At 36.0% G+C, this 20,550-nt stretch overlaps 1 protein-coding gene across 1 annotated transcript; it reads right to left on the minus strand.

Annotated features, from left to right (window-relative positions):
- Window positions 1–4,217: 4,217 nt before the first annotated feature.
- On the minus strand, window positions 4,218–9,185 carry LOC128863845 (cuticle protein). The gene is made up of 2 exons (XM_054103217.1): window positions 9,075–9,185; window positions 4,218–5,233 (listed from the first exon to the last, which is right to left on the minus strand). Exons 1-2 carry the CDS (start codon window positions 9,084–9,086, stop codon window positions 4,307–4,309), a joined length of 939 nt encoding a protein of 312 aa, XP_053959192.1. The 5' UTR covers window positions 9,087–9,185; the 3' UTR covers window positions 4,218–4,306.
- Window positions 9,186–20,550: the final 11,365 nt, after the last annotated feature.

The following is a 20,550-nucleotide window of genomic DNA, read 5'->3' on the forward strand; positions in this document are numbered from 1 at the left end:
ATCCTGCGCAAAAGAGGCATCGTATACAGTTTCAACAGACATCTTGAGGACCTGAACTGCACCGATAACATACTCCTACTCTCTCTCAAACTCAATGGCATGCAAGGGAAGGCGGACAGACCAGTCACGCTGGCACGCACTGTTGGAATGGAGGCCAACATCGCCAAAACGAAGGCTATGAGAGTCAACCACAATAAAGCAAGACCTATAATAATTTACGCGTGCCCGGTGGAATTTGTCGAAAGCTTCTGGTACTGCGGCTGCACTCTCACGACAGGCAACGGAGCAGATGAAGATATCAACTGCAGGCTAAACAAAGCAAGGGCGGCGGCGTTCGGGCGCAGGCATACGTGTACGACGGAAGAGTATTGTCCAGGCTCTATGCACCCAAGTAGGTGAATAAGGATATAAAAAAAAAAAATACAAACCTTCATGTACAAAAAAATAATCGTGCGACATTTTGATCAGTTTAGGTCCGTCACGTATTTTCTTCCAAATAAAGAACGCTCGATAATTCTTTTATATGGAAGAAAATGGCTATCGCCGTCAAAAATATATATTTCTTTCTGTTAAATCAATAGTATTTTCAAACCACTTGCAACTTTCACTTGTTTTTAAATTGAATCGCCTATAAAACTACATATAAACCAAAAAATATTCTTAAAATTCGGTTTAAAAATTTGAAATTTTGGTGGAAATATGCGGAATGTTTTTATTATGCACAAAGTTTGAAGATACGATTTATATAATATTTGTTGCATAAAGGGTTAAACTTTTATAACAATTAATAGTCTCTTAAGAGAAAAAGTATAGCCAAAACGGATCAAAATGTTGCACAACTATTTTCTTGTCCAAGTGTTACATTGGTTTATGAAAATAATCTGAAAATATTCTAAGCTGATTTCTCATAAGCTATTTCCCATAAGATTAATAATTATGCTTGTGATTTAGTAGGAGTGTGTTCTTGGGGTTAGAGGATGGTAGGTGGGGATTAGGTGGGTTTGGGAGTCGTTGGAGTAGTCGACTAATGGTGTGTGACTAATTGTCAAGAAAACTAATATTCATTTCAAGAAAAATATGCAATTTAATTCGCTGTTCCGCGGGTCAGAAGGTGAGCCTGCTCGCGGTTTGGTAAGGGTGGTTGGTAATGGTTTAGGGGTTGGGATGGGTTTTCCATTTTTTTCACTTCGGATTCGGATTCAGCGACCAAAAATACATAGGGATATGTAGGTCTAATTGGCTATTTTTTTTGTGCGACTATGTAATCGACCGCATCACGTCTCATGTTATCTCAATGGATTTTCGAATATCGAAAAATTCACAAACATGGAAACTTCAAAATGCGATATCTCAGTGAAAAATAAAGATATTTAAGAAAACTCAACGGCATTTAAAAGAGGAAGACTTATGCTTTAAAATACTATATTTACTTTTTTAAGAAGAGCAAAATCTACGTAGCTACATAACCTCAAAAATGGGCAAAACAGCGTTTTTTGCACTTTTAGGTTAGGATATCTCAAAATCCTGACGTGATAGAGCAATTTAAACCCCGGATTCGGATTCTACGCAAAAAATTACTTCGAAAATGACCCTACACTTTCCTAGAACAAAACGTTGTTGATCTGTGTAATCGTTCATCTTAGGCTTCATTTGACTTAAAATTTAAGTTATAGTTGGCGTTTTCTCGAAATGTTTTATGACTCATCGATCCAGGTGTACTTCAGGAAGCAGTTCAGGAATTTTATTTTTCATTTTTTCCGATTGCTAAACCATTTTTTTTTTTGTAGAATAAAGATCACCTTAATGGTCATGGATTTGTACATATGTATGCTTGCTGCTTCCTTTAAGTGTGTGCGAGCGTCCGCTTGCTGTCAATTACAAACAAGCAGCCGTAAAGTGCAAATGGCGTATAAGGATAATGCAAGAAAGGACAAATGCACATCGTAATGACTTTGAACATTGACTTTGGCTTATAGTGCAGACTATTTCAATTGTTCGTTGACTTTTCACAAGTACTTTTTTTTAACTAACTTTTCTTGCATTTGTTCTTTATCATCTCTGCCGAAAGTATCCTTGGCGCAGTGGTTTTTGTTGCATTTTCATTCGCTTTGTAATAAACACCATGAAGTCTTAAGTAGCCGCGCAGCAAGAAGTCGGAAAGCTTTTATACAAGACAGCAAGCAGGGTTGGGCACCTCAGGTACTTAATATCATTTTTGAACTTTGAAGTTGTAAGAAAAGAGCAAATAAGTACTTGCAAATAAAATTAGTACAGCATTAAGTGGGAGCAGATGGGATGAATAGATGGAGTTTGTGTTAGCAGGTAGCTGATACTCGTATTGTGCAGGTAGCTATGAGACAAAATAATCGAATCATACTCAAGCTAAATAGATACATATTCCAATAGGGTCACACGTGACTACGGTCAAACTAAATACATATAATAACTTTTTTCAGTATTCTTTGAAATTTCATCATAGAAAGACTTATGACTCAACAACGTTTACAAACCGTGCAATTGTATTGCGAAAATCGACACGCTGTGAAAAGTGTTCATATCGCGCTCAGACCAACTGGTGGTGTTCAGCTATGAGGTTCACTTTTGGCTTAATGACTACGTTAATAAGCAAAATTGCCATATGAGCAGTCGACTGAAGAGAAATCCGAAGCCATTCAAGAGCAGATATTATATCCATTACATCTATTGAAAACAACCGTTTGGTGCCTATGGGCTGGAGGAATCATCGGCTCATATGTCTTCAAAGACGAGGCTGGCGCCAATGTAACAATGGATGGTGAAAGCTACAGCGCCATGATGAATGATTTTTTGATACCGGCAATTAAAGCCCGTGATCTCCACAATATTTGGGTCCAAGAAGACATCACTACTCGCCATACAGCCCGTGAGACAATGGATTTACTGCGTCGTCATTTTGCTGAGGAATTTATCTCTCGTCTCGGACCAGTGGATTGGCCACTAAGATCGTGTGATATCACGCCTTTGGACTTTTATTTGTGGGGGTATGTAAAGTCTAAATGTTTTGTGAATGAGCCAGCTTCGATTGAGGTATTGGAAGCCAGCATTACTAAAGTTATTCACGGGATACCGACCGAAGTCATTCAAAATTGGTGTTGCGGCTAACATTAACTGAGAATATTTTATAGGTGGCATGTGGCGGCCGCCGTAGCCGAATGGTTTGGTGCGTGATTACCATTCGGAATTCACAGAGAGGTCGTTGGTTCGAATCTCGGTGAAAGCAAAATTAATAAAAATATTTTTCTAATAGCGGTCGCTCCTCGGCAGGCAATGGCAAACCTCCGAGTGTATTTCTGCCATGAAAAGCTCCTCATAAAAATATCTGCCGTTCGGAGTCGGCTTGAAATTGGTCCCTCCATTTGTGGAACAACATCAAAACGCACACCACAAATAGGAGGAGGAGCTCGGCCAAACACCTAACAGAAGTGTACGCGCCAATTATTTATTTATTTTTTTTTTTTTTTATGTGGCATACCACTGCGTCCTTTCTCGAGTAAAATCTGTTTAGCCGTACTTTGGTCTTATAAGTTCATTTCAGTGCGGCTTTCCAGAAGATCTAGGATTATAATGAGGTAGAAGCTTTTTATTCAAACCATCTTGTGCTGATATCGAACTTGATATCGAGCGTACTATTCAGTCTGGAAGGCTTTGTTGGGATCGGGTAACCAAACAGATATAAGTGAATATCGTAACGAATCACCATAACCACTTCGAACATCAAGTTTTGAGTAGGTGTACTACTAAGTGAAAAGCAATAATCTTTTCATTGGGCATTCGAAACATTTTCAGAAACTGTGATTGAAGCACAGCATATTAAGAAATCGACATCATATTGAAATACTCAACTGTTTTTGATTTATGGTTCCCATTACGGTAATGCCAAAAAACGAAGGCCAAATTAAAACTAAGGAGAATGAGTTCCAACCCAAAGCCCTAGCCAAAAAAGAACAGCGATCAAATGATTTGGGTATCAGTAATACGTCTTAACTATTTCCAACAATTCCAACAATGAAATGAGTAAAGTTTACGTCGCTTTCTTTAATTTGCCTTTTCTACAACTTTTCCATTATTCTCACATCCCCGCATTCATGCAAACTTATTTCAGGCATCTCAATAAACTCCCTTGAAATTTAATTTTCCATTCATTCGTTCGTTTTATTAATTTAAATCTTTAAACCAGCTAACAATGCGTTTATCTTCATTTTTATGTTTTCCACTAGGGAAAACTAAAACCTTAACAAATCACCCTCGAAATCACATTTTGTGCAGCTTAAGCTTCATTCGCCGCTTCCGCTGCTGGGGCAGGCGCTGCAGTGGTGGATGGCTCAGCGTTATTGCTATTGTCAGCAGAGCGTACGTCCACGACATCGGAGTCATCACCTTCGGATTGGGGGAAGGGTGGGAAGTTTTGCTCCTGTGGGTATTGTGGCTGCTCGGGTTGCTGTTGTTCGAGTTCTGGCTGCTGTTCGGGGTATTCGACGGGCACAGGTTCGGCGGCTGGCTGCTGTTGTTCCACCGGTTGTACGGCAGCAACTTGTTGTTGTGGCAGGTATTGCAAGTATTGTTGTTGTACTGGCACGACGGGTTGAGCAGGCAAAACTTGTTGCACCACTGGCGCAGCAACAGCAGCAACTTTGGCGACAATGGGTTCACGTTGAACAACGGCATTGAAACCATTCAAATCGTCGGCGGTGTAGGTAACAGTACGCTTGTAGCCATCAGCATCCACAACACTGTAGGAGCCAGCAACATTGCCGCCCGTGCGGGTCTCTACTTGGCTCTTGATATCACCGGTCAGAGAATCGTGCACGCCATAAGAGAAATCGTAACGTGGCGCGGATTCGATTTCAACTTGCTTTACAACAGCTGCGGGTGCGGGTGCGGCAGCAACGACAGTTTTGGCGATAACGGGTGCAGCAGCGGCCACGTGCACGGCAGGAGCGGCGGCAGCAAAGGTCTTAACAACTGGTGCTGCAGCCACTACCGGAGCGGGCGCTACATATGACTTGGTGACGACTGGTGCATGATGGTAGACAGCAGGGGCGGCATGATGATACACGACCTGGTGGGCAGGGCTGGCATAGGTGCTGACGGCGGCGGGCAAGTGATGGTAAGCGGCGTAGGGGTTGTAGGCGTAGGTGGCAACGCCAGCCAAGCTGGAGCCGGCCACGGCCAAGAGAGATAAGAGGCTCAAGAACTGTAAGTGGGAGAGTAGTGAGGGTGTAAATTTAATTGGTTATAATACATTTTTAAATATATGAAATTATAGATAAAAGTTGTTGGAAAAAATAAAAAATAAAATTTTGTCGTACAAAGAAGTTCGAAATTATTTTAAGCGCCAGTAGTTAATGGTTTTGTGCTTTTTAATCTGAGTGGTGCTTCAAACTTTTAAGTTAAAATCTGTTTCTGAAATTTTAAAAGTAAGTATTAATGGAAGTTGTGTGTTTAGGCGTGGCCAATCTTGTCGCCATTAGTTTGGCAAAATTGTAGACCCTTTTACTTAATTAAAAACCAAATTGAAAGAACGATTTTTATTTTGAGTTTTCTTTTTTCACATGGAGTTATTAGCAGAATTGCTTTAAAAATTAAAAAAAAATGGTCAAAAATAATTTCGTACGGTTTTTTCTGTATTCAATAAAAAAAATATTTTTGAAAATTTTTAAAATTGTTAAGTTCAAAATAACATACGATTAAAAATGGTTATTTATAGAATTTTGGTAAAAATTTAAAAAAATTAATCAAAAAACTATTTCGATCAGAAGAAGTAAAATTAAAAAAAAAATTGTTTTATTAAAAAAATAGAAAATAACAAAAACTTTTTTGTTTAAAGTATGCATTTGCATTTTTCAATAAATTATTTCACGCAGAAAAATAATTAAAACTGAAAATAACATTTTTTGTTTAATTAAAAAAAATATAAAATACAAAAAATTTTTCATTTCAAAAGTACCCATTTCCATATGTTTTATTACAATATTTTTGCTGCTGTATAATATTTTATATGCGGATGACGTTTTTTTTTTGTTAAAGAAAAATAAAGCAAATTTTTAAATTCTGTTACAAAAATTATAATTTCACAGAGAAAAAGTAATATTTTGAAGAAAAAATTTATATTTTTGACAAAAAAAAAAACAAATATTTGGCAAAAGAAAAAATATATATGTATATTAACCAAAAAAAAAATCTATTTTATTTATTTTATTATTTTATATTAAATATTAAAAAAAATTATATTTTTTATTTAAAATTATATTTTTTATTTGGGTGTATCCACTCAATCTCTCCTATACAAGCAAGTACCACTTTAGTATTTTGAAAAAATAAGCATTTAAAAAAAAAAATTATTTACTTGTTCTCTAAATTTTTAACAAAAAAATTTGTATCTAAAAAAATTTTTTTTTTTGGCTTAAAAATTTAAAGGTTTTGAAAATAATTGCTGAATCCCTGTATTTTTTCATGTCGAAGATTCTGACAAAAAAATCATTCTAGTAGATATTTTGAAAAAATATGTATTTTTTCAAAAAACATCATTTACTTTTTCTCTAAAATAAAAAAAAATATTTTTTTAGATTAAATTTTTTTCTTTTTATTGTTTTTTTAGCATTCTAGTAGATATTTTGAAAAATTATGTATTTTTCCAGAAAACAGTAAATGATGTTTAGAGAAAAACGAAATTAAACAAAAAAAATTTTTTTAGATTAAATTTTTTTTGATTTTTTTAGATTAAAAGTTTTTTTGCTTTTATTGTTTGTTTAGTTTAAAAAAAAATCTGTATTAGACTAAAATTGACCTACAAAAATTATAATTTCACTTAAAAATTTTAAAGCTTTGAAAATATTTGCTAAATCCTTATAATTTTTCATAAATTTTTCCCATCGAAAATACTAACAAATACTAAAATGCTTTAGTTTTTTGAAAAATTATATTACTTTTTATCTAAAATTAAAAAAAAAATGATTTTTTATATTAAGTTTTTTTAATTAAAAAAATTTGTGTGGTTTATTTTATATAATAAAACATTTTTGTTTTAGATTAAAATTTTTTATTTTTATAAAAATAAAAATTAACACACAAAAATTTAAATTTTTGATTTAAAAAATTTTTTGCTTTATATTTATTTGCTTTAAAAGCTCAGGGTTTCAGAAAATTTCTAAAAAAATTGCATTATGCAAAAAAAGAAAAATAAGTATTTGGTTTAAAAAACGTTTTTTGTTTGTGATCCTTGTAGTTGTGGTTTGTTTTACCAGTTTCTATTGATGATATGATTTTGCAAAAAAACAATAATAAATATTTGGCTTCATTTTTTTTTTAATGTTCATTGTAGTTTTTTATTGAAATTTATAAATTGTTAATAGAGTAAATTAAAAAAAAGCATTTTCGCTATATTCTTTGCAAAATGTCTGCAAATATTAAGAAAAATTGTCATCTTTCGAAAAATTAAAATCTTCGACTCAAAATTTAGTTCCTTTTTGTTAAAAGTTCAATTTGTTTAGACAATTTCTAAGAAAAATTTTATTTAGCAAAAACAAAAAAATGTATATTTGTCTGAAAAATTAATTTTTTTGGTTTAATTTTTTTAGGGAAATTTATAGATTATTAATAAATAATTCTTTGCAAAATGTCTGTAAAATTTAAATTTTTTTTTAATTTTATTTTGCCAAAAAAAAATGTATATTTGTCTGAAAAAATATTTTTTTTTTGTTAGTTTTTTTATGGAAATTTATAGATTATTAATAAATAATTCTTTGCAAAATGTCTGTAAAATTTAATTTTTTTTTAATTTTATTTTGCCAAAAAAAATGTATATTTGTCTGAAAAAAAATTTTTTTTGTGTTATTTTTTTACAGAAATTTATAGATTATTAATAAATAATTCTTTGCAAAATGTTTGTAAATATTAAGAAAAAATTTAACCTTTCGAAAAATTAAAATTTTTGATTCAGAAATTTAATTATTTTGTGTTAAAAGACCAATTTGTTTAGACAATTTCTAAAGAAAAATTTTAATTTGCAAAAAAAATAAAAACAAATATTTGGCTTAAAAATTATTTTTTGTGTGTTATTTATATTAAAAAAAAAAAAATAAATAATTGGCGCGTACACTTCTGTTAGGTGTTTGGCCGAGCTCCTCCTCCTATTTGTGGTGTGCGTCTTGATGTTGTTCCACAAATGGAGGGACCTACAGTTTCAAGCCGACTCCGAACGGCAGATATTTTTATGAGGAGCTTTTTCATGGCAGAAATACACTCGGAGGTTTGCCATTGCCTGCCGAGGGGCGACCGCTATTAGAAAAATGTTTTTCTTTTTCTTTTAATTTTGCTTTCACCGAGATTCGAACCAACGACCTCTCTGTGAATTCCGAATGGTAACCACGCACCAACCCATTCGGCTACGGCGGCCGCCATTTATTATATTACTTTATGGAAATTTATAGATTATTAATAAATTAAATAAAAAAAATCCCTTATTCTTTGCTAAAATGTCTTTAAATATTTTTTTTGTGGTCATTGCAGTGTATTTATAGAATATGCTATATTCTTTGCGTAAATATGTGAAAAAAATTTAATAGTTGTCCAAAAACAAACAAAAAAATTCTTTACTACTCTCCTATTTTGGTGTGTGTGCACTCGCACCCTCCCACCCTTCTTTATTGCTCACAAAATTTTATACAAAACGCAAAATATTTTTGGTTTTTGATTTTTGTTTACCAAAGTTGACGATTATGAGCCAAGCATATAAAAATTCACAAAAACTGGCCGCGCTAATGAATTACTATTATCTGCGGTAATCAAAGCGGCATTGTGCCATATCCGCTTTCATATCCCTTTTCTTATCATCTTTTACAGCCGCTGGCAGCTTTTTTGTAAACACAACTTTATTTAATTATGCATTTCACAGGATGTTGATTTTTCAACTTTTTAGTTTTGTTTTGTATGCTCATATCCTTTGAAGTACTTTGCTCGACACAATATTGCCAATTTATTATTTTTTTTATAATTTTCATACCAATTAAATCGTTGTTGCACTTAATTACACTTACTTTGCTTGCCATTGCTTCAAATTAAATTTTTATTAGTAAAAAAGAACGCGCCACGTATTTGAATTAACGAAGGACTCGAAAATCTATCCACTATGACAGCCAAGCGCTTGATGCACGATGAACAAACAACTAAGTTGTGATGCTGTCAACAGGCGGTGACAACTATTTTATACTCTCGCAGCAGAGGGAGGCATGAAAAAAGCAAAAAAAAAAAATATTTAAAATTGAAATAAGCAAAAAAAAGTGTCGAAAAATTGTAGCAATTTGAATAAAAGAATAAGCAAAGAAGTCAAACGCCCGCAAGCGCACGCCAATGAGCACCAACATCCGCACGCATGGGTATGCATGGGCGAGTACTTGCTATGTGTGTATGTACACAAATCTATGTGTAAGTATGCATGTTGATAAGCACCCATGTATGTTCATGTTACCAACTTAAGCGCACACATAAATTTGTAAGTACTATCAGATATTGGTTTGTATACAAATTACTCATGGTTGCACAAATAACTACCAATACAATTTTCGGCATCAATAGAGCTATTTTCGAAAAAGTGTCGAGCAAATCGAACCGGATGACGTGCGCGCACGAAAAACTGGTTGACATGACACCACGAGTACACTTGCAGTGGAAACAGCAAACAACAACAGAAAAAGGCAAGCAAAAAAAAAAAACAAGCAGCCAAAAACTCCCTGCCTAAAACCGGCAAACTGTAACATTTTCGAAATGGATGGAAAAACATGCGAAATTGTCGCAAACACACACACACACAAAGACAAAACTTGTTAAATCATGATGATCGATTGAAGTATTTCAATATTCGCGGGTAGTTCAATTACTAGGTAGTGAATGTGTTTAGTACATACATACACACATACATGTATGGATGTATACATATATGTATGTGGACACGTTTTTGATTTTTTTTTTTAAGTTTTTTTCACACTTCCATTGTGTGACAGTTGCTGTGACAGTTGTGGCGCCAAAACCGGTTCAAAATTGGTTTAGAAGGCAGCAGCGTTGTTGTCAATTGTCACATTGGCACTTAATCCGCTTAGCGGTCAAATGCCACACACATAAACACTCACACACTTAAACACTCATTCAAACGGAAGAAAACCACAAAAATTGATTGCTATCAGTTAATTTTTTATTAAAGTCTAATTTAGATCTAAAATTTAATTGACAACACAATGAGAAATATTCCAGGCTCAGTTTAATTAAAAGCTCAGTTTGTTATTTATTAACTGGCAAAAGCAATTTAACGCGTAATTGTTTGCAAAATTGAATTAAAAATCGAATATTACTATTTGAGAGTTTAGTGACATTTATGCAAAAACAAAAACAAAAAAGGAATGCGGCAAAGGAAAATTGCAAACAGTAACTCACACATTTGATCACGTGTTAATGATTTGTTTGGTGGAAATAATCATCGAAATGAGTCGACAAGGGTTGGTGAAAAAATTTCCCGAAACGAGTGCTGTTGAGGATATAAAAAGCACTGGCCTATGACCAGAAAGTACCGGGAATGTTTAAGTAAAACAAAGCAGAGTTAAATTTCAGACAAATTTATTTTAACTCCTTCAAGATATGACCCGTCTGAAGCAACACACATGTGCTAACACATGGACCTGGTAGGCTGATGAAGGGATGACCGACAGCTCCTTCGTCACATTCTCTTTGATCTTCTCTAACGACAGAAATCTCCTTCCTCGAAGTGGTTACTTCAACTTGGGAAACAAAAAGAAGTCGCACGAAGGCATATCAGTTTCAAGCCGACTCCGAACAATAGATATATGTTTTATGAGGAGCTTTTTCATTGCAGAAATACACTCGGAGGTTTGCCATTGACTGCCGAGGCGCGACCGTTATTAGTAAAATGTTTTTCTTAATTTTGGTGTTTCACCGAGACTCGAACCGACATTCTCTCTGTGAATCCAGAATAGTAGCCCCGCACCAACCCATTCGGGTATGGCAGCCGAAGAGCTTTCACATACTCTTTAATTTAAAATAATAGCCCCGCGACGAATTACGAAGTTTTATGAACTAAATATTTTTTATACTTTTACTTTTTTATACTTTTACTTTCACTTTTTTTATACTTTTATAAAAGTCGCCGAAAAGAGTGAACATAATTCATAGCGATCTATGCCATTCAGGAGCTTAATGCCGTGCTTTGCGTAATGGTATTCTCAGCGAGCTGTTCTCATCTACTGGTGGAATGAGACAGGGTTTTGTCTTGTCCCCGCCCTGAATGCAGTGCTAGAAACTGTTAACATTGAATGTTATGACACAGACTGGGGGCTGCGTTGTACGTTAAGAGATTACATACGTCCAGAAGCGCTAAAAATGTGCTAAAAAAACTGTTTTTAGAAGAGATAATAAATAGTACTTAAAGTTTATAAAAAAATTTATTTTAATTTTGCTTTAGAAAAATTAGTATATAAAAAATCACGTGGCCCAAAGTATCATATAATGAAAATAGGTGCTCCACGGTCTGCATCAATACTCCTTCAAATGATGATGGATCTGTAAGAAGTAAAAAAAAATCTTGTAAAGTAAAGTTATAGTTATAGTCTGTTGAGCCGGATTTTTGAATTTCGAAAAATTTTGCAATTTTCACTTTAATTATATTTATACAATTTTTAATAAAAACATAAAAAATCTGGCTCGACATACTAAAGAGAAAACACTTCATATTAAAAAAAAAACGCATCAAAAAATATTAAAGGTTGTACAGGTATAAGTTATCATGCAGGCCATGCCGGAAAAAGTAGTTTCGAAATAAACTAGTTTAAATTTTCAAGTGCATTTCGCTCAGGCAAGCTCGCGCATCAAACTCTCGTCGGGCAGTTACATTTTGTACCAAAACTTTGTATCTATGGGAAATTTTTTAAATCGACTTCTACAGAAATACGCATAAAAGTATAAAGAATAATAACTGTAAGAAAAAAAAATCGATTTTTTTTTAATTCTAGACATGTATAACCCCTTAAGCGACCTCGGGCATGCCGATGATTTAGTATTTATATCAAATCGCCATGCTTATGTGTAAACACAGATATCACAGATCACGGATGAATGTGAGAAAGTGGGTCTCAACATCAACATCGATAAGACTAAATCTATGCGAATCAACGCCAACTATGATGCCCAGTTTAACATTAGTAGCAATTTAGGAAAAGACGTTACTCTATTTGAGTGTCCTTTGAGTATAGTTACTACTGAGGTGAGTACCGTCTTTGACGTCACCAACCGGTTAAAAATGGCAGATGTGCTTTTGCGAATTTAAATAAGGTCTGGAGAATTAGAGGCTTGCTCCTAAATACTAAATAAGAATTTTTTAATGCTTGTGTTAAAACAGTGCTGCTTTATGGCTCAGAAACTTGCTTTATGATGGTTTCTATTATACATAACTTTGAAACCTTTATTAATAGATGCTTGAGACTAATTTTAAAAATGTGGTAGGCAATTAGCAACGAGCAGCTATGGGTTTTAACACAATAACAATCAATTGACTAACAAATTATGAAAAAAAGTATGGGACCGGCCACCCCTTACGCAAATCTATGAGCGAAAAGCACGAGCCGTCTTGAAATGGAGCCCTCAAGGGAGAAGAAATAGCGTCGGCCGAAAACAACATGGAGAAGGATACTTAACAGAGAGAGGAGTTAATATTCAGCGAATTGAGAGTTTGAGCATGCGATAGAAATAGTTAGAAATCTTTAGTGGCTAGACTAAGTTCCGAAATATGTATACATTTATATTTTTTGAATATTTCAATAATAATAAATAATAAAATGCAAGTGGGAAATCGCTCGAAATTCACAAGATTTTTAGCTGAGATGTTAAACGCTTTCTTCCTTATAAAATACTTCCAAACATGCACTTCTGTTTAAAAAGTTGAAAATTGTTTCAAATTTTCTAAATGTTTGTGAATTTTGTACAAAGTTTGGAACTTTGAGCTATACGTTTTTTGTTGTAGAATGCACTTTTATAAAAGAACCAATGAAGCAACTCGTCACGCTACAATTCTTTTGAAGTTGTGTGTTTTTTTTTCTGTTGTGTATTAGAAGGAAGCATCGAAAGCCGTCTGTGTGATGGTAAAATGATTTTTAAAGGTGTACTACCTTGCAGTCCGTTATTCGGTTCTGAGCGAATTTGACAGATATGCCGACGTTATTCGTTTTGTGTTTTACTAACCTAAAGCTGAATTTTGTGAATCACAAAACGAATGACGTAGAATCGAAAGTTCCTCTTAAAAATTTTTTCTTCACCATATTTAAAGAGCAAACCTGGTCGTTTCCACGACAGTCGGTTCTACATTACCGAAACGACCCGGATTTATATCCGGTCAAGAACTGTCACTCCAGCAGCATTCACCGTATGTAAGTATGGGGAATGTTTATGTTGATACAACAACAACAGCAAACCTGGTATCTATAATCTTTGCGTCTGTGTTGCACTTTAACCCGAACTAAACCTCCTACTATCCCCACGAACGACCGTCAAATATTTTGTCGGAAGTTGATTTGAGTACTAAACTCTGTCCATTGCAGTCAGAAGTTACATCTATCTGTTACCATCCGCTGTTAAAATCATTTCAGGAGAAAGTCTTCCTTGTCACATATGCACACTCTCACCCACCATGTTAATGTCATGTCACTACCATTGAAGGGTTAGTGCATGTGGTGAGTCTAAGTGTAGTATCGTCAATTTACTTGCATTTTTATCTCTGCACAGGTATTCTTGGCGTTCGTGATCACATTTTTATGGGAGGTACATTTTGGTACTCTCACAAAGGTACTCTCACTTAAGATTTGGTTGCGGTAGTCGTCTACTTGCCCGTGCTTTCTCTGGAGCTAAGCTTCAACTCTGGGGATGGTGCGTTTGATTCACCTGCTTTTTGTTGCACTATCTCATCGTGTCTGCCAGTAACCTACATATACTGCGCTGATTTACCATTTAACTGAGTGCCAGCTGATCGCTTTGGGTTCATCGTCCTCACTTCACACATCTCCTGCGCTACCAGATCGAGTGTCTATAGGCCAGCTACAGTATGACGAAGAGCGAGTAGTGGAGTAGAGAAAGATTTCGGAGAGCAAAAGTTTCAAATTTAATGGCATGTTATTTCGCAAGAAAATGCGACTTATGTTGAAATTTGGCAACATACACATATCTGAATGTGTGAGTAACTGTATTGTCATTGACATTAGAAATGGACCATAAATAAAAATAGTTTGTTGAATTTACAATATTTTTTTACTAGACAATCAAACATAATTTTAACTCGCTGCAGGTGTTTTTTTGAGTTAGCGTCAAAATTTGTTTTAATATAGTGATGGTGTGTGTGTGTGTGTGCATGTGCATTACTGACCTATAAGTGAATGTGCAATTTTATACGCCTCAGGCAGTTTTTTTGCACTTGAACTAAAATTCCGTAAGCTTTCGTGCCTGCCAAAGAAATTGCCATATTGCCAGAAATTGTTGTAATTGTTGGAGCAAAATTATTGTCGCACTTTATTAGTGTAATTCAACAATTGATATTGTATTTTCAATTAACAAACTTTTGAAAGTAACTAAATGATAACTTCTTTGCAAAAACTGGCTTCTTTGTCAGCAAGCTATGCTATTGAGAGCGTTTGATCAATGCCTTTTTAATTTTTTTTTAATTTTTTGTAAAACATATAACAGATAATGCTGGTGTCTACTATGTATTTGTGGTAGTCTCGGCATAAATCTGTCAAGGTGGTATGGGCCAAAGTAGTACGAGTATGATGAAAAATGTGTGTGATCATACATATATGTACATATGTATGTATGTATACCTAAGTAGATAAGTACGAAATTTAATCTCATTTAGTTTTGCAAATGGAAATTTTCTGAATCTAAAGATTTTTTTTAATTGTTTAAGAGAGTACTAAGAATATTTTATTGTATTATAATTTCGAAATAAAAATATCCTACTCAATCACTTAATAAATTATTATTATTATTGTTTTTGTTTTTTAATTTTTAGTTAGCCCACAGTGGAATGCATTCACATCTGTCAAATCATCAAAAGCCACGGCTAAACGTACTTTAGCATTACCCCTAACCTCCGCTCCGACCTTGATGGAGCGTAAGGTTCGAGAACTATTTTGTATAGAAAATATAAAATGTTCATCTACTTTTTGTTGCAACATGAATTCCATAAAAATCAGCCCCCTGGTGAGGGCGTCGTCGTTTAAAGTGCTTAATATCGAATCGTTTATCTGCTCTGCCAATAGCTGTCCCCTACGATCATTTAGCAGGTTTGAATGCCAAATATCGTGATGCGCATTAAAGTCACCTACTACCGATCGGTTTTGACTCCTGGTGAGCGCACCAATATCAGGGTGATATCCTGCCGGGCAGTAGGTGATGGGGGTATGTATATATGGTATTATAAATGTCGAGCTCAGCATCGCCTGACCGGACAGCTATCCCATGACATTCTAAGGTGCTGCCCCTGTGCTCGTTACCTTCATCAAGAAGACGATACTGCACTGTATGTTGGACTATGAACGGTAGGCCACCACCGTGGTCTCGCTTGTGATCCTTTCTGTGCACGTTGTAGCCGTCCCTGGTGTTCAGGGAGGAGCTAGCGTGCAGTTTTGTCTCTTCGACCGCAGCTATCTTGATACCATGTCGGCTCATGAAGTCGACTATCTCGTCAATCTTACTCGTAAGTCCATTACAGTTAAATTGTAAAAGTCTAAAACTTCTCGGGAGTATGGTCGTAACTCCGGGGGTGAGGAGTGTGGTGGTGTTGTCTGCGTTGGTCCTGCTGTGCGTTCCGCAAAAGTTGTTGTGGCCTGATGTTCACGGACGGCCGCGCCACAGGGGACGGTTGTCCACTCACGGGTGGCGCGCAGGGCGCGAAAGTTGCACCAGCCATTGCAAGAATTGCACTGGATTGTTGTCAGGTTCCGAGGAACTCTGATCTGACACACGGAACAGACTGTGCGGGGGACCAAGAGCTGCTGGTTTGTTCCCGCACTGGGATAGAAGCAGGAGGGTTGTTGGTCAGTAGGGGAGTTGTGTTGCACCTGAGGGCTCCTTGCCGTTAAGATATAGTTGGTGGCGGCAGTTTGACCAGCCGGCGGTGGAGTTGGGGTGGAGCCGTTTGTGGCAGATGCGGAAGTAAAATACTTCTGGTCCAGGGTTGGGTTCAACGCCAGCCCTGAAGAGAAGTATTCGGCGCAAACGTGCTGCAAGGGGCTGCTCCTGTGACGAAAGATTGGGGGTGGGATACGGTACACTAGACAGGGCTAGTTTGCTGGGGCGGCAGCCCTTGGTCAGGAAAAACCCGAGTCATTCCGGTAACGTAGAACCGGCTGCCATGGGAATGTTGTAGGGCATTAGTTTTCTTTGTACTGCCAAGAAAGTCACACAAATCAAATGAGTTCGTAAAAGCAGCTTCTTCGCTGAAAATGATGTGTCCTTTAATGTTTCTCAACCGGCCAAAACATATTTGGAAAACAGTGGATGGGAAATTTTACCTCACCTGCCTTATAGCCCAGACATTGCCCCGTCCGACTACCATTTGTTCTCATTCACTGGAATACGATTCACTTCAGTTGAGGGTATCAAAAATTGGCTTGATTCCTTCTTGGCAGCCAAGCCGGCGCAATTCTTTTGGGACGATATCCACAAATTACCAGAAAGATGGGAAAAAGTAGTGGCTAACGATGGACAATACTTTGAATAAAATATATTGTACTAAATTTTTATAATAAAGCTTCAAATTCACTCAGAAAATCCTTAAAATTAAGTTATAGAACCAATAGTTAAGTGGGAAACAAAGCGAAATTCTTGTAATTGGGGCGATGAAAAGAAGAAGAGCCTCAAAAATACAATAGTAGAACTTTACTTCCTTGCCACAGTTTCGTTACTAGCAGATTCATACCTTTCAGGTAGTTGAAAAACGTAGGTAAATGTTTGCTTCATAATTTGGAATAGCTTATCGGCTCGATCACTAGAGCTCAATTCATTGGTTAGCTAAAAAAATGGCTCTATGTTGTTTATGTTAGAATGATAAACTTACAGTACATAAAGAAACACAAGTTATTAAAGCTATAGAAATCTAGATTTGGATACATACCGATTTCTTTATGTGTGAAAAAAACTGTCATATGGTAAGCGCGAGTTTGTGCACAGGGAGTAGTTCCTTCGGCAAAAAACACGTCATGCCTGATCCACGGAAAACGTGTGTGAGGGCAATATGAGGATTGCCTTTTATATTTAGAAAATAATAATGAAAACACAGTAAAATAATAATAAAAATGGCTTTATTGTTTCTCAAAACATTCTCCGTGGAAGTCAAAACACTTCTACATTCGTATTTCTAAAAAAATTTGCCTTGCAGTGATTTTTGAAGGCTTCCACAGCTTCTTCAGTCGTTAAAAAGTTTTGAAAAATGTTGACATCGCATTTTATTTTTTATGTTCTGCAACAAAAAGGAATCAGAAGGTGCCAAATCAGGGCTGTAAGGCGGATGACCCATTAATTCGAACTTTTTAGTGCTCATAAACTCTCTTTTGTGAGCCGATACGTGAGAATTCGTATTGCCTTGGTGAAGAATAATTTGTCTTCGGCGGTTGGTTTGCCTTAATTTTTTGAAAATTTGTGGCAAACAAATGCTTGTGTACCATTTAGAATTGACTGGCTTAAATTTCTGTAAAGGTATAGTTTGACATGATCAGATGTTCTGAAAAATCAGGCGACCGTTTGCTGTAAGGTGTTCTTTCCGCGAACAACTTTTATTAAATTAAGCTCGTCTTGGAACACTCATGCTGTCGATTGCTGCTTTTTTTCGGTTCGTATGCATAGATTTAAGATTCGTTACCTGTTACGATGTCATGAATGTAGTGGCTGAATTTTTTCAACATATCTTTACACCAATCGGCACGAGCCCTTTTTTGGACAATTGTCAAGTTATGCAGTATCCAAAGAGAGCAAATATTCTTGACGACCAAATGTTCATATAATACAGGGTTGCCCATATTCGACAGGCCCGACGGATTTCGATGACTCTTTGGGCCCATTCCAATCGACGAGGCTTGTCCGCAGGCAACAATCTTTGCGTCAATTGAATCTTATACGGGAATAAATGCAAATCAATGCGGATAATTCGTTGCCAAGTGGTCCGAGCAATGTCCAACTGCTGAGAACGGCGATTTTGGGATGTCCTTGGCATCACCAGTCGAAAACCTTTCCTACAAACGATTAATGGTGTCTTAGAAGGTGCACTTTTCACATTACTTAATTTTTTATATGCACGTTGAGTTTTCACAATTGACTTCTTTTGTTGAATGTAAATTTCAACAATTTGGGAGCGCTCGCGTGGCGTGTACTGTTACATGGTAAAAATCTGCTTAGACTGACGCTTCCAACGCGGTATGTCATTAAGCGATCTGACGTGTCTGTCAAAAGTTACAGGGTTGCCAGTTGCGTCCGTCGAATATTGGCAACCCTGTATTGAATGCATGCTGGTTCCACTAATACCCCTCCATCTCGCGATATGTCACACGGTGATCTTGAGTACGTAATAAATTGAACCACGACATCGATTGTTTCTGGCACAACAAACGTTTTTGGAAGGCCTTCATGAGATTCATTCTGCAATGCTCGACGACCACGTTGAAATTCGTTCTACTAGCATTTGACAGTGGCTGTGTATTGGTCTTCAACGCCAAAAAACGATATAAGTTGATCAGTGCACTCCAGCCTCGATAATCTATGTCGAAAATCATAACAAATCATCGCACGAAAATTTGCCCGAGTCTCTAGGGCGAGACATTTTTCAATGCACTGAAAAAAGAACAGATAAAGCTCATAAGGGAAAACGTTATATATAAGTTTGTGCCAAAACGAACCATGAGGTCGAAGTGCAAACTTCATAAAGAATATATCTTATGCCAAAAAATTCTAAGCTTTTCCATAAAAATATCGAATTGTAGCTCATCACACGCAGTGTTCCAAAGGCGCGAAATATAAAAGTCAGTTCAGTCCTTTTCTAACTTAGCGAAGACGAAAACCGAAGAGGAAATCGACGTTAATTTTGCCGACCCATTTCCTAAGAGATCATCTTCGTTCATATTTCTGTACTTGCATTAGGACGATTGTAAATGACGATTGCAACGTATAACAAAATTTCTGCTGCCCTGGAAAAGAGATTATTACCAAATTCGAAGTCAAAAGTACCACTTGTTGGGGTTTCTGAAGTAAACCAACGCCTCTATTATTTCTATTATTTTAAAAACTAACTCTAACATGTCAGTCAAACTGTGCAAATCAGCAAAAGTGTGAATGTTTTACCATAAATTAATTTTCGTATGCAAATTGAAGGGCAGCCTTTTAGTAAAATTGCTCCCCATTGTTATTAGTTGCGTGACTACGTTCGATTAAATTAAATTAAAAAAAAAAACCAAACGTTGCTGACATTGAAATTGGCCAAAAGAAATACAAAAATTATGAGCGACTTGAAAATCACTCACTTAAATTTTGTGGAATAACATCAGCAACAGGCGAACTTCCCATCAAACGTGAACCACAGGACAGCTGCGAGTGCCATTACTCGAAAGAGCAACGCGCTCAAATATACTTATACATGCATAGACAGATGCCGGTGTTGTGCAAATGTTGACGTATCAAAGGAGTTTGATACATTTACATGCACATATATGAATACGTATGTATAGATGTGAGTATACATGAATTGGTGCTCAGCAGAATGGTCACGCCACTGACAATGGCAGTGATTTCATAATCAGTACAAACATTGCAGTCATCCATCATCCGTGTAAAGGCAAGTGGCTAATTGCTGCTGAAGCAATCTCTTGTGGCCGTTCACCGGCGGTAGAGGTGCCAGGTGCTTCAGAATGCTGCAATGTCGTTGGGGAAATCTTTAAGCGCTAGTAATTATTTTTTTGCACCCAAATCAGCTTTTGATTCTCAATACCCAATATCAGGTGTTTTGACAAAATTCCAAGTATTTTTGAGTTTTCTATTAAAGTCTGCATTGTTGGTGAATTTTTATATAGAAATCATTTTATATTGAATTTCAGGTACAATGCACAAATTAAGTAATTTTATATTAAAAATCATAGTAAAAGCCGATTTAGGCATAGAAGAGTCTAGCGATGTGAATTAGATTACGAAATTACTCGAGAAATCGGTGTAATTTTAATTTTGAAGGCTTCCTTACAAAAAGGTTAACATTTCGAAGACTCCTTTGTGGAACATTAAAGTGTATCCTCTCAAACTTACCCACAATCCACATTCCGCTCTCAACATGTAAATTACTCATTGATCGAGAATTTCACAGCATTGCTGATCGGAGGTGGCGAGTGGAAACTACTTTGTGTGTGACCAGACAAATCTGGCCATCCTACAATCTGAAACAGACAAAAACCCTTATAAGTCTTTCGAAACACGAACTAAGGCATATAA

Source organism: Anastrepha ludens, chromosome 5, assembly GCF_028408465.1.
Source record: "Anastrepha ludens isolate Willacy chromosome 5, idAnaLude1.1, whole genome shotgun sequence".
NCBI lineage: Eukaryota > Metazoa > Arthropoda > Insecta > Diptera > Tephritidae > Anastrepha > Anastrepha ludens.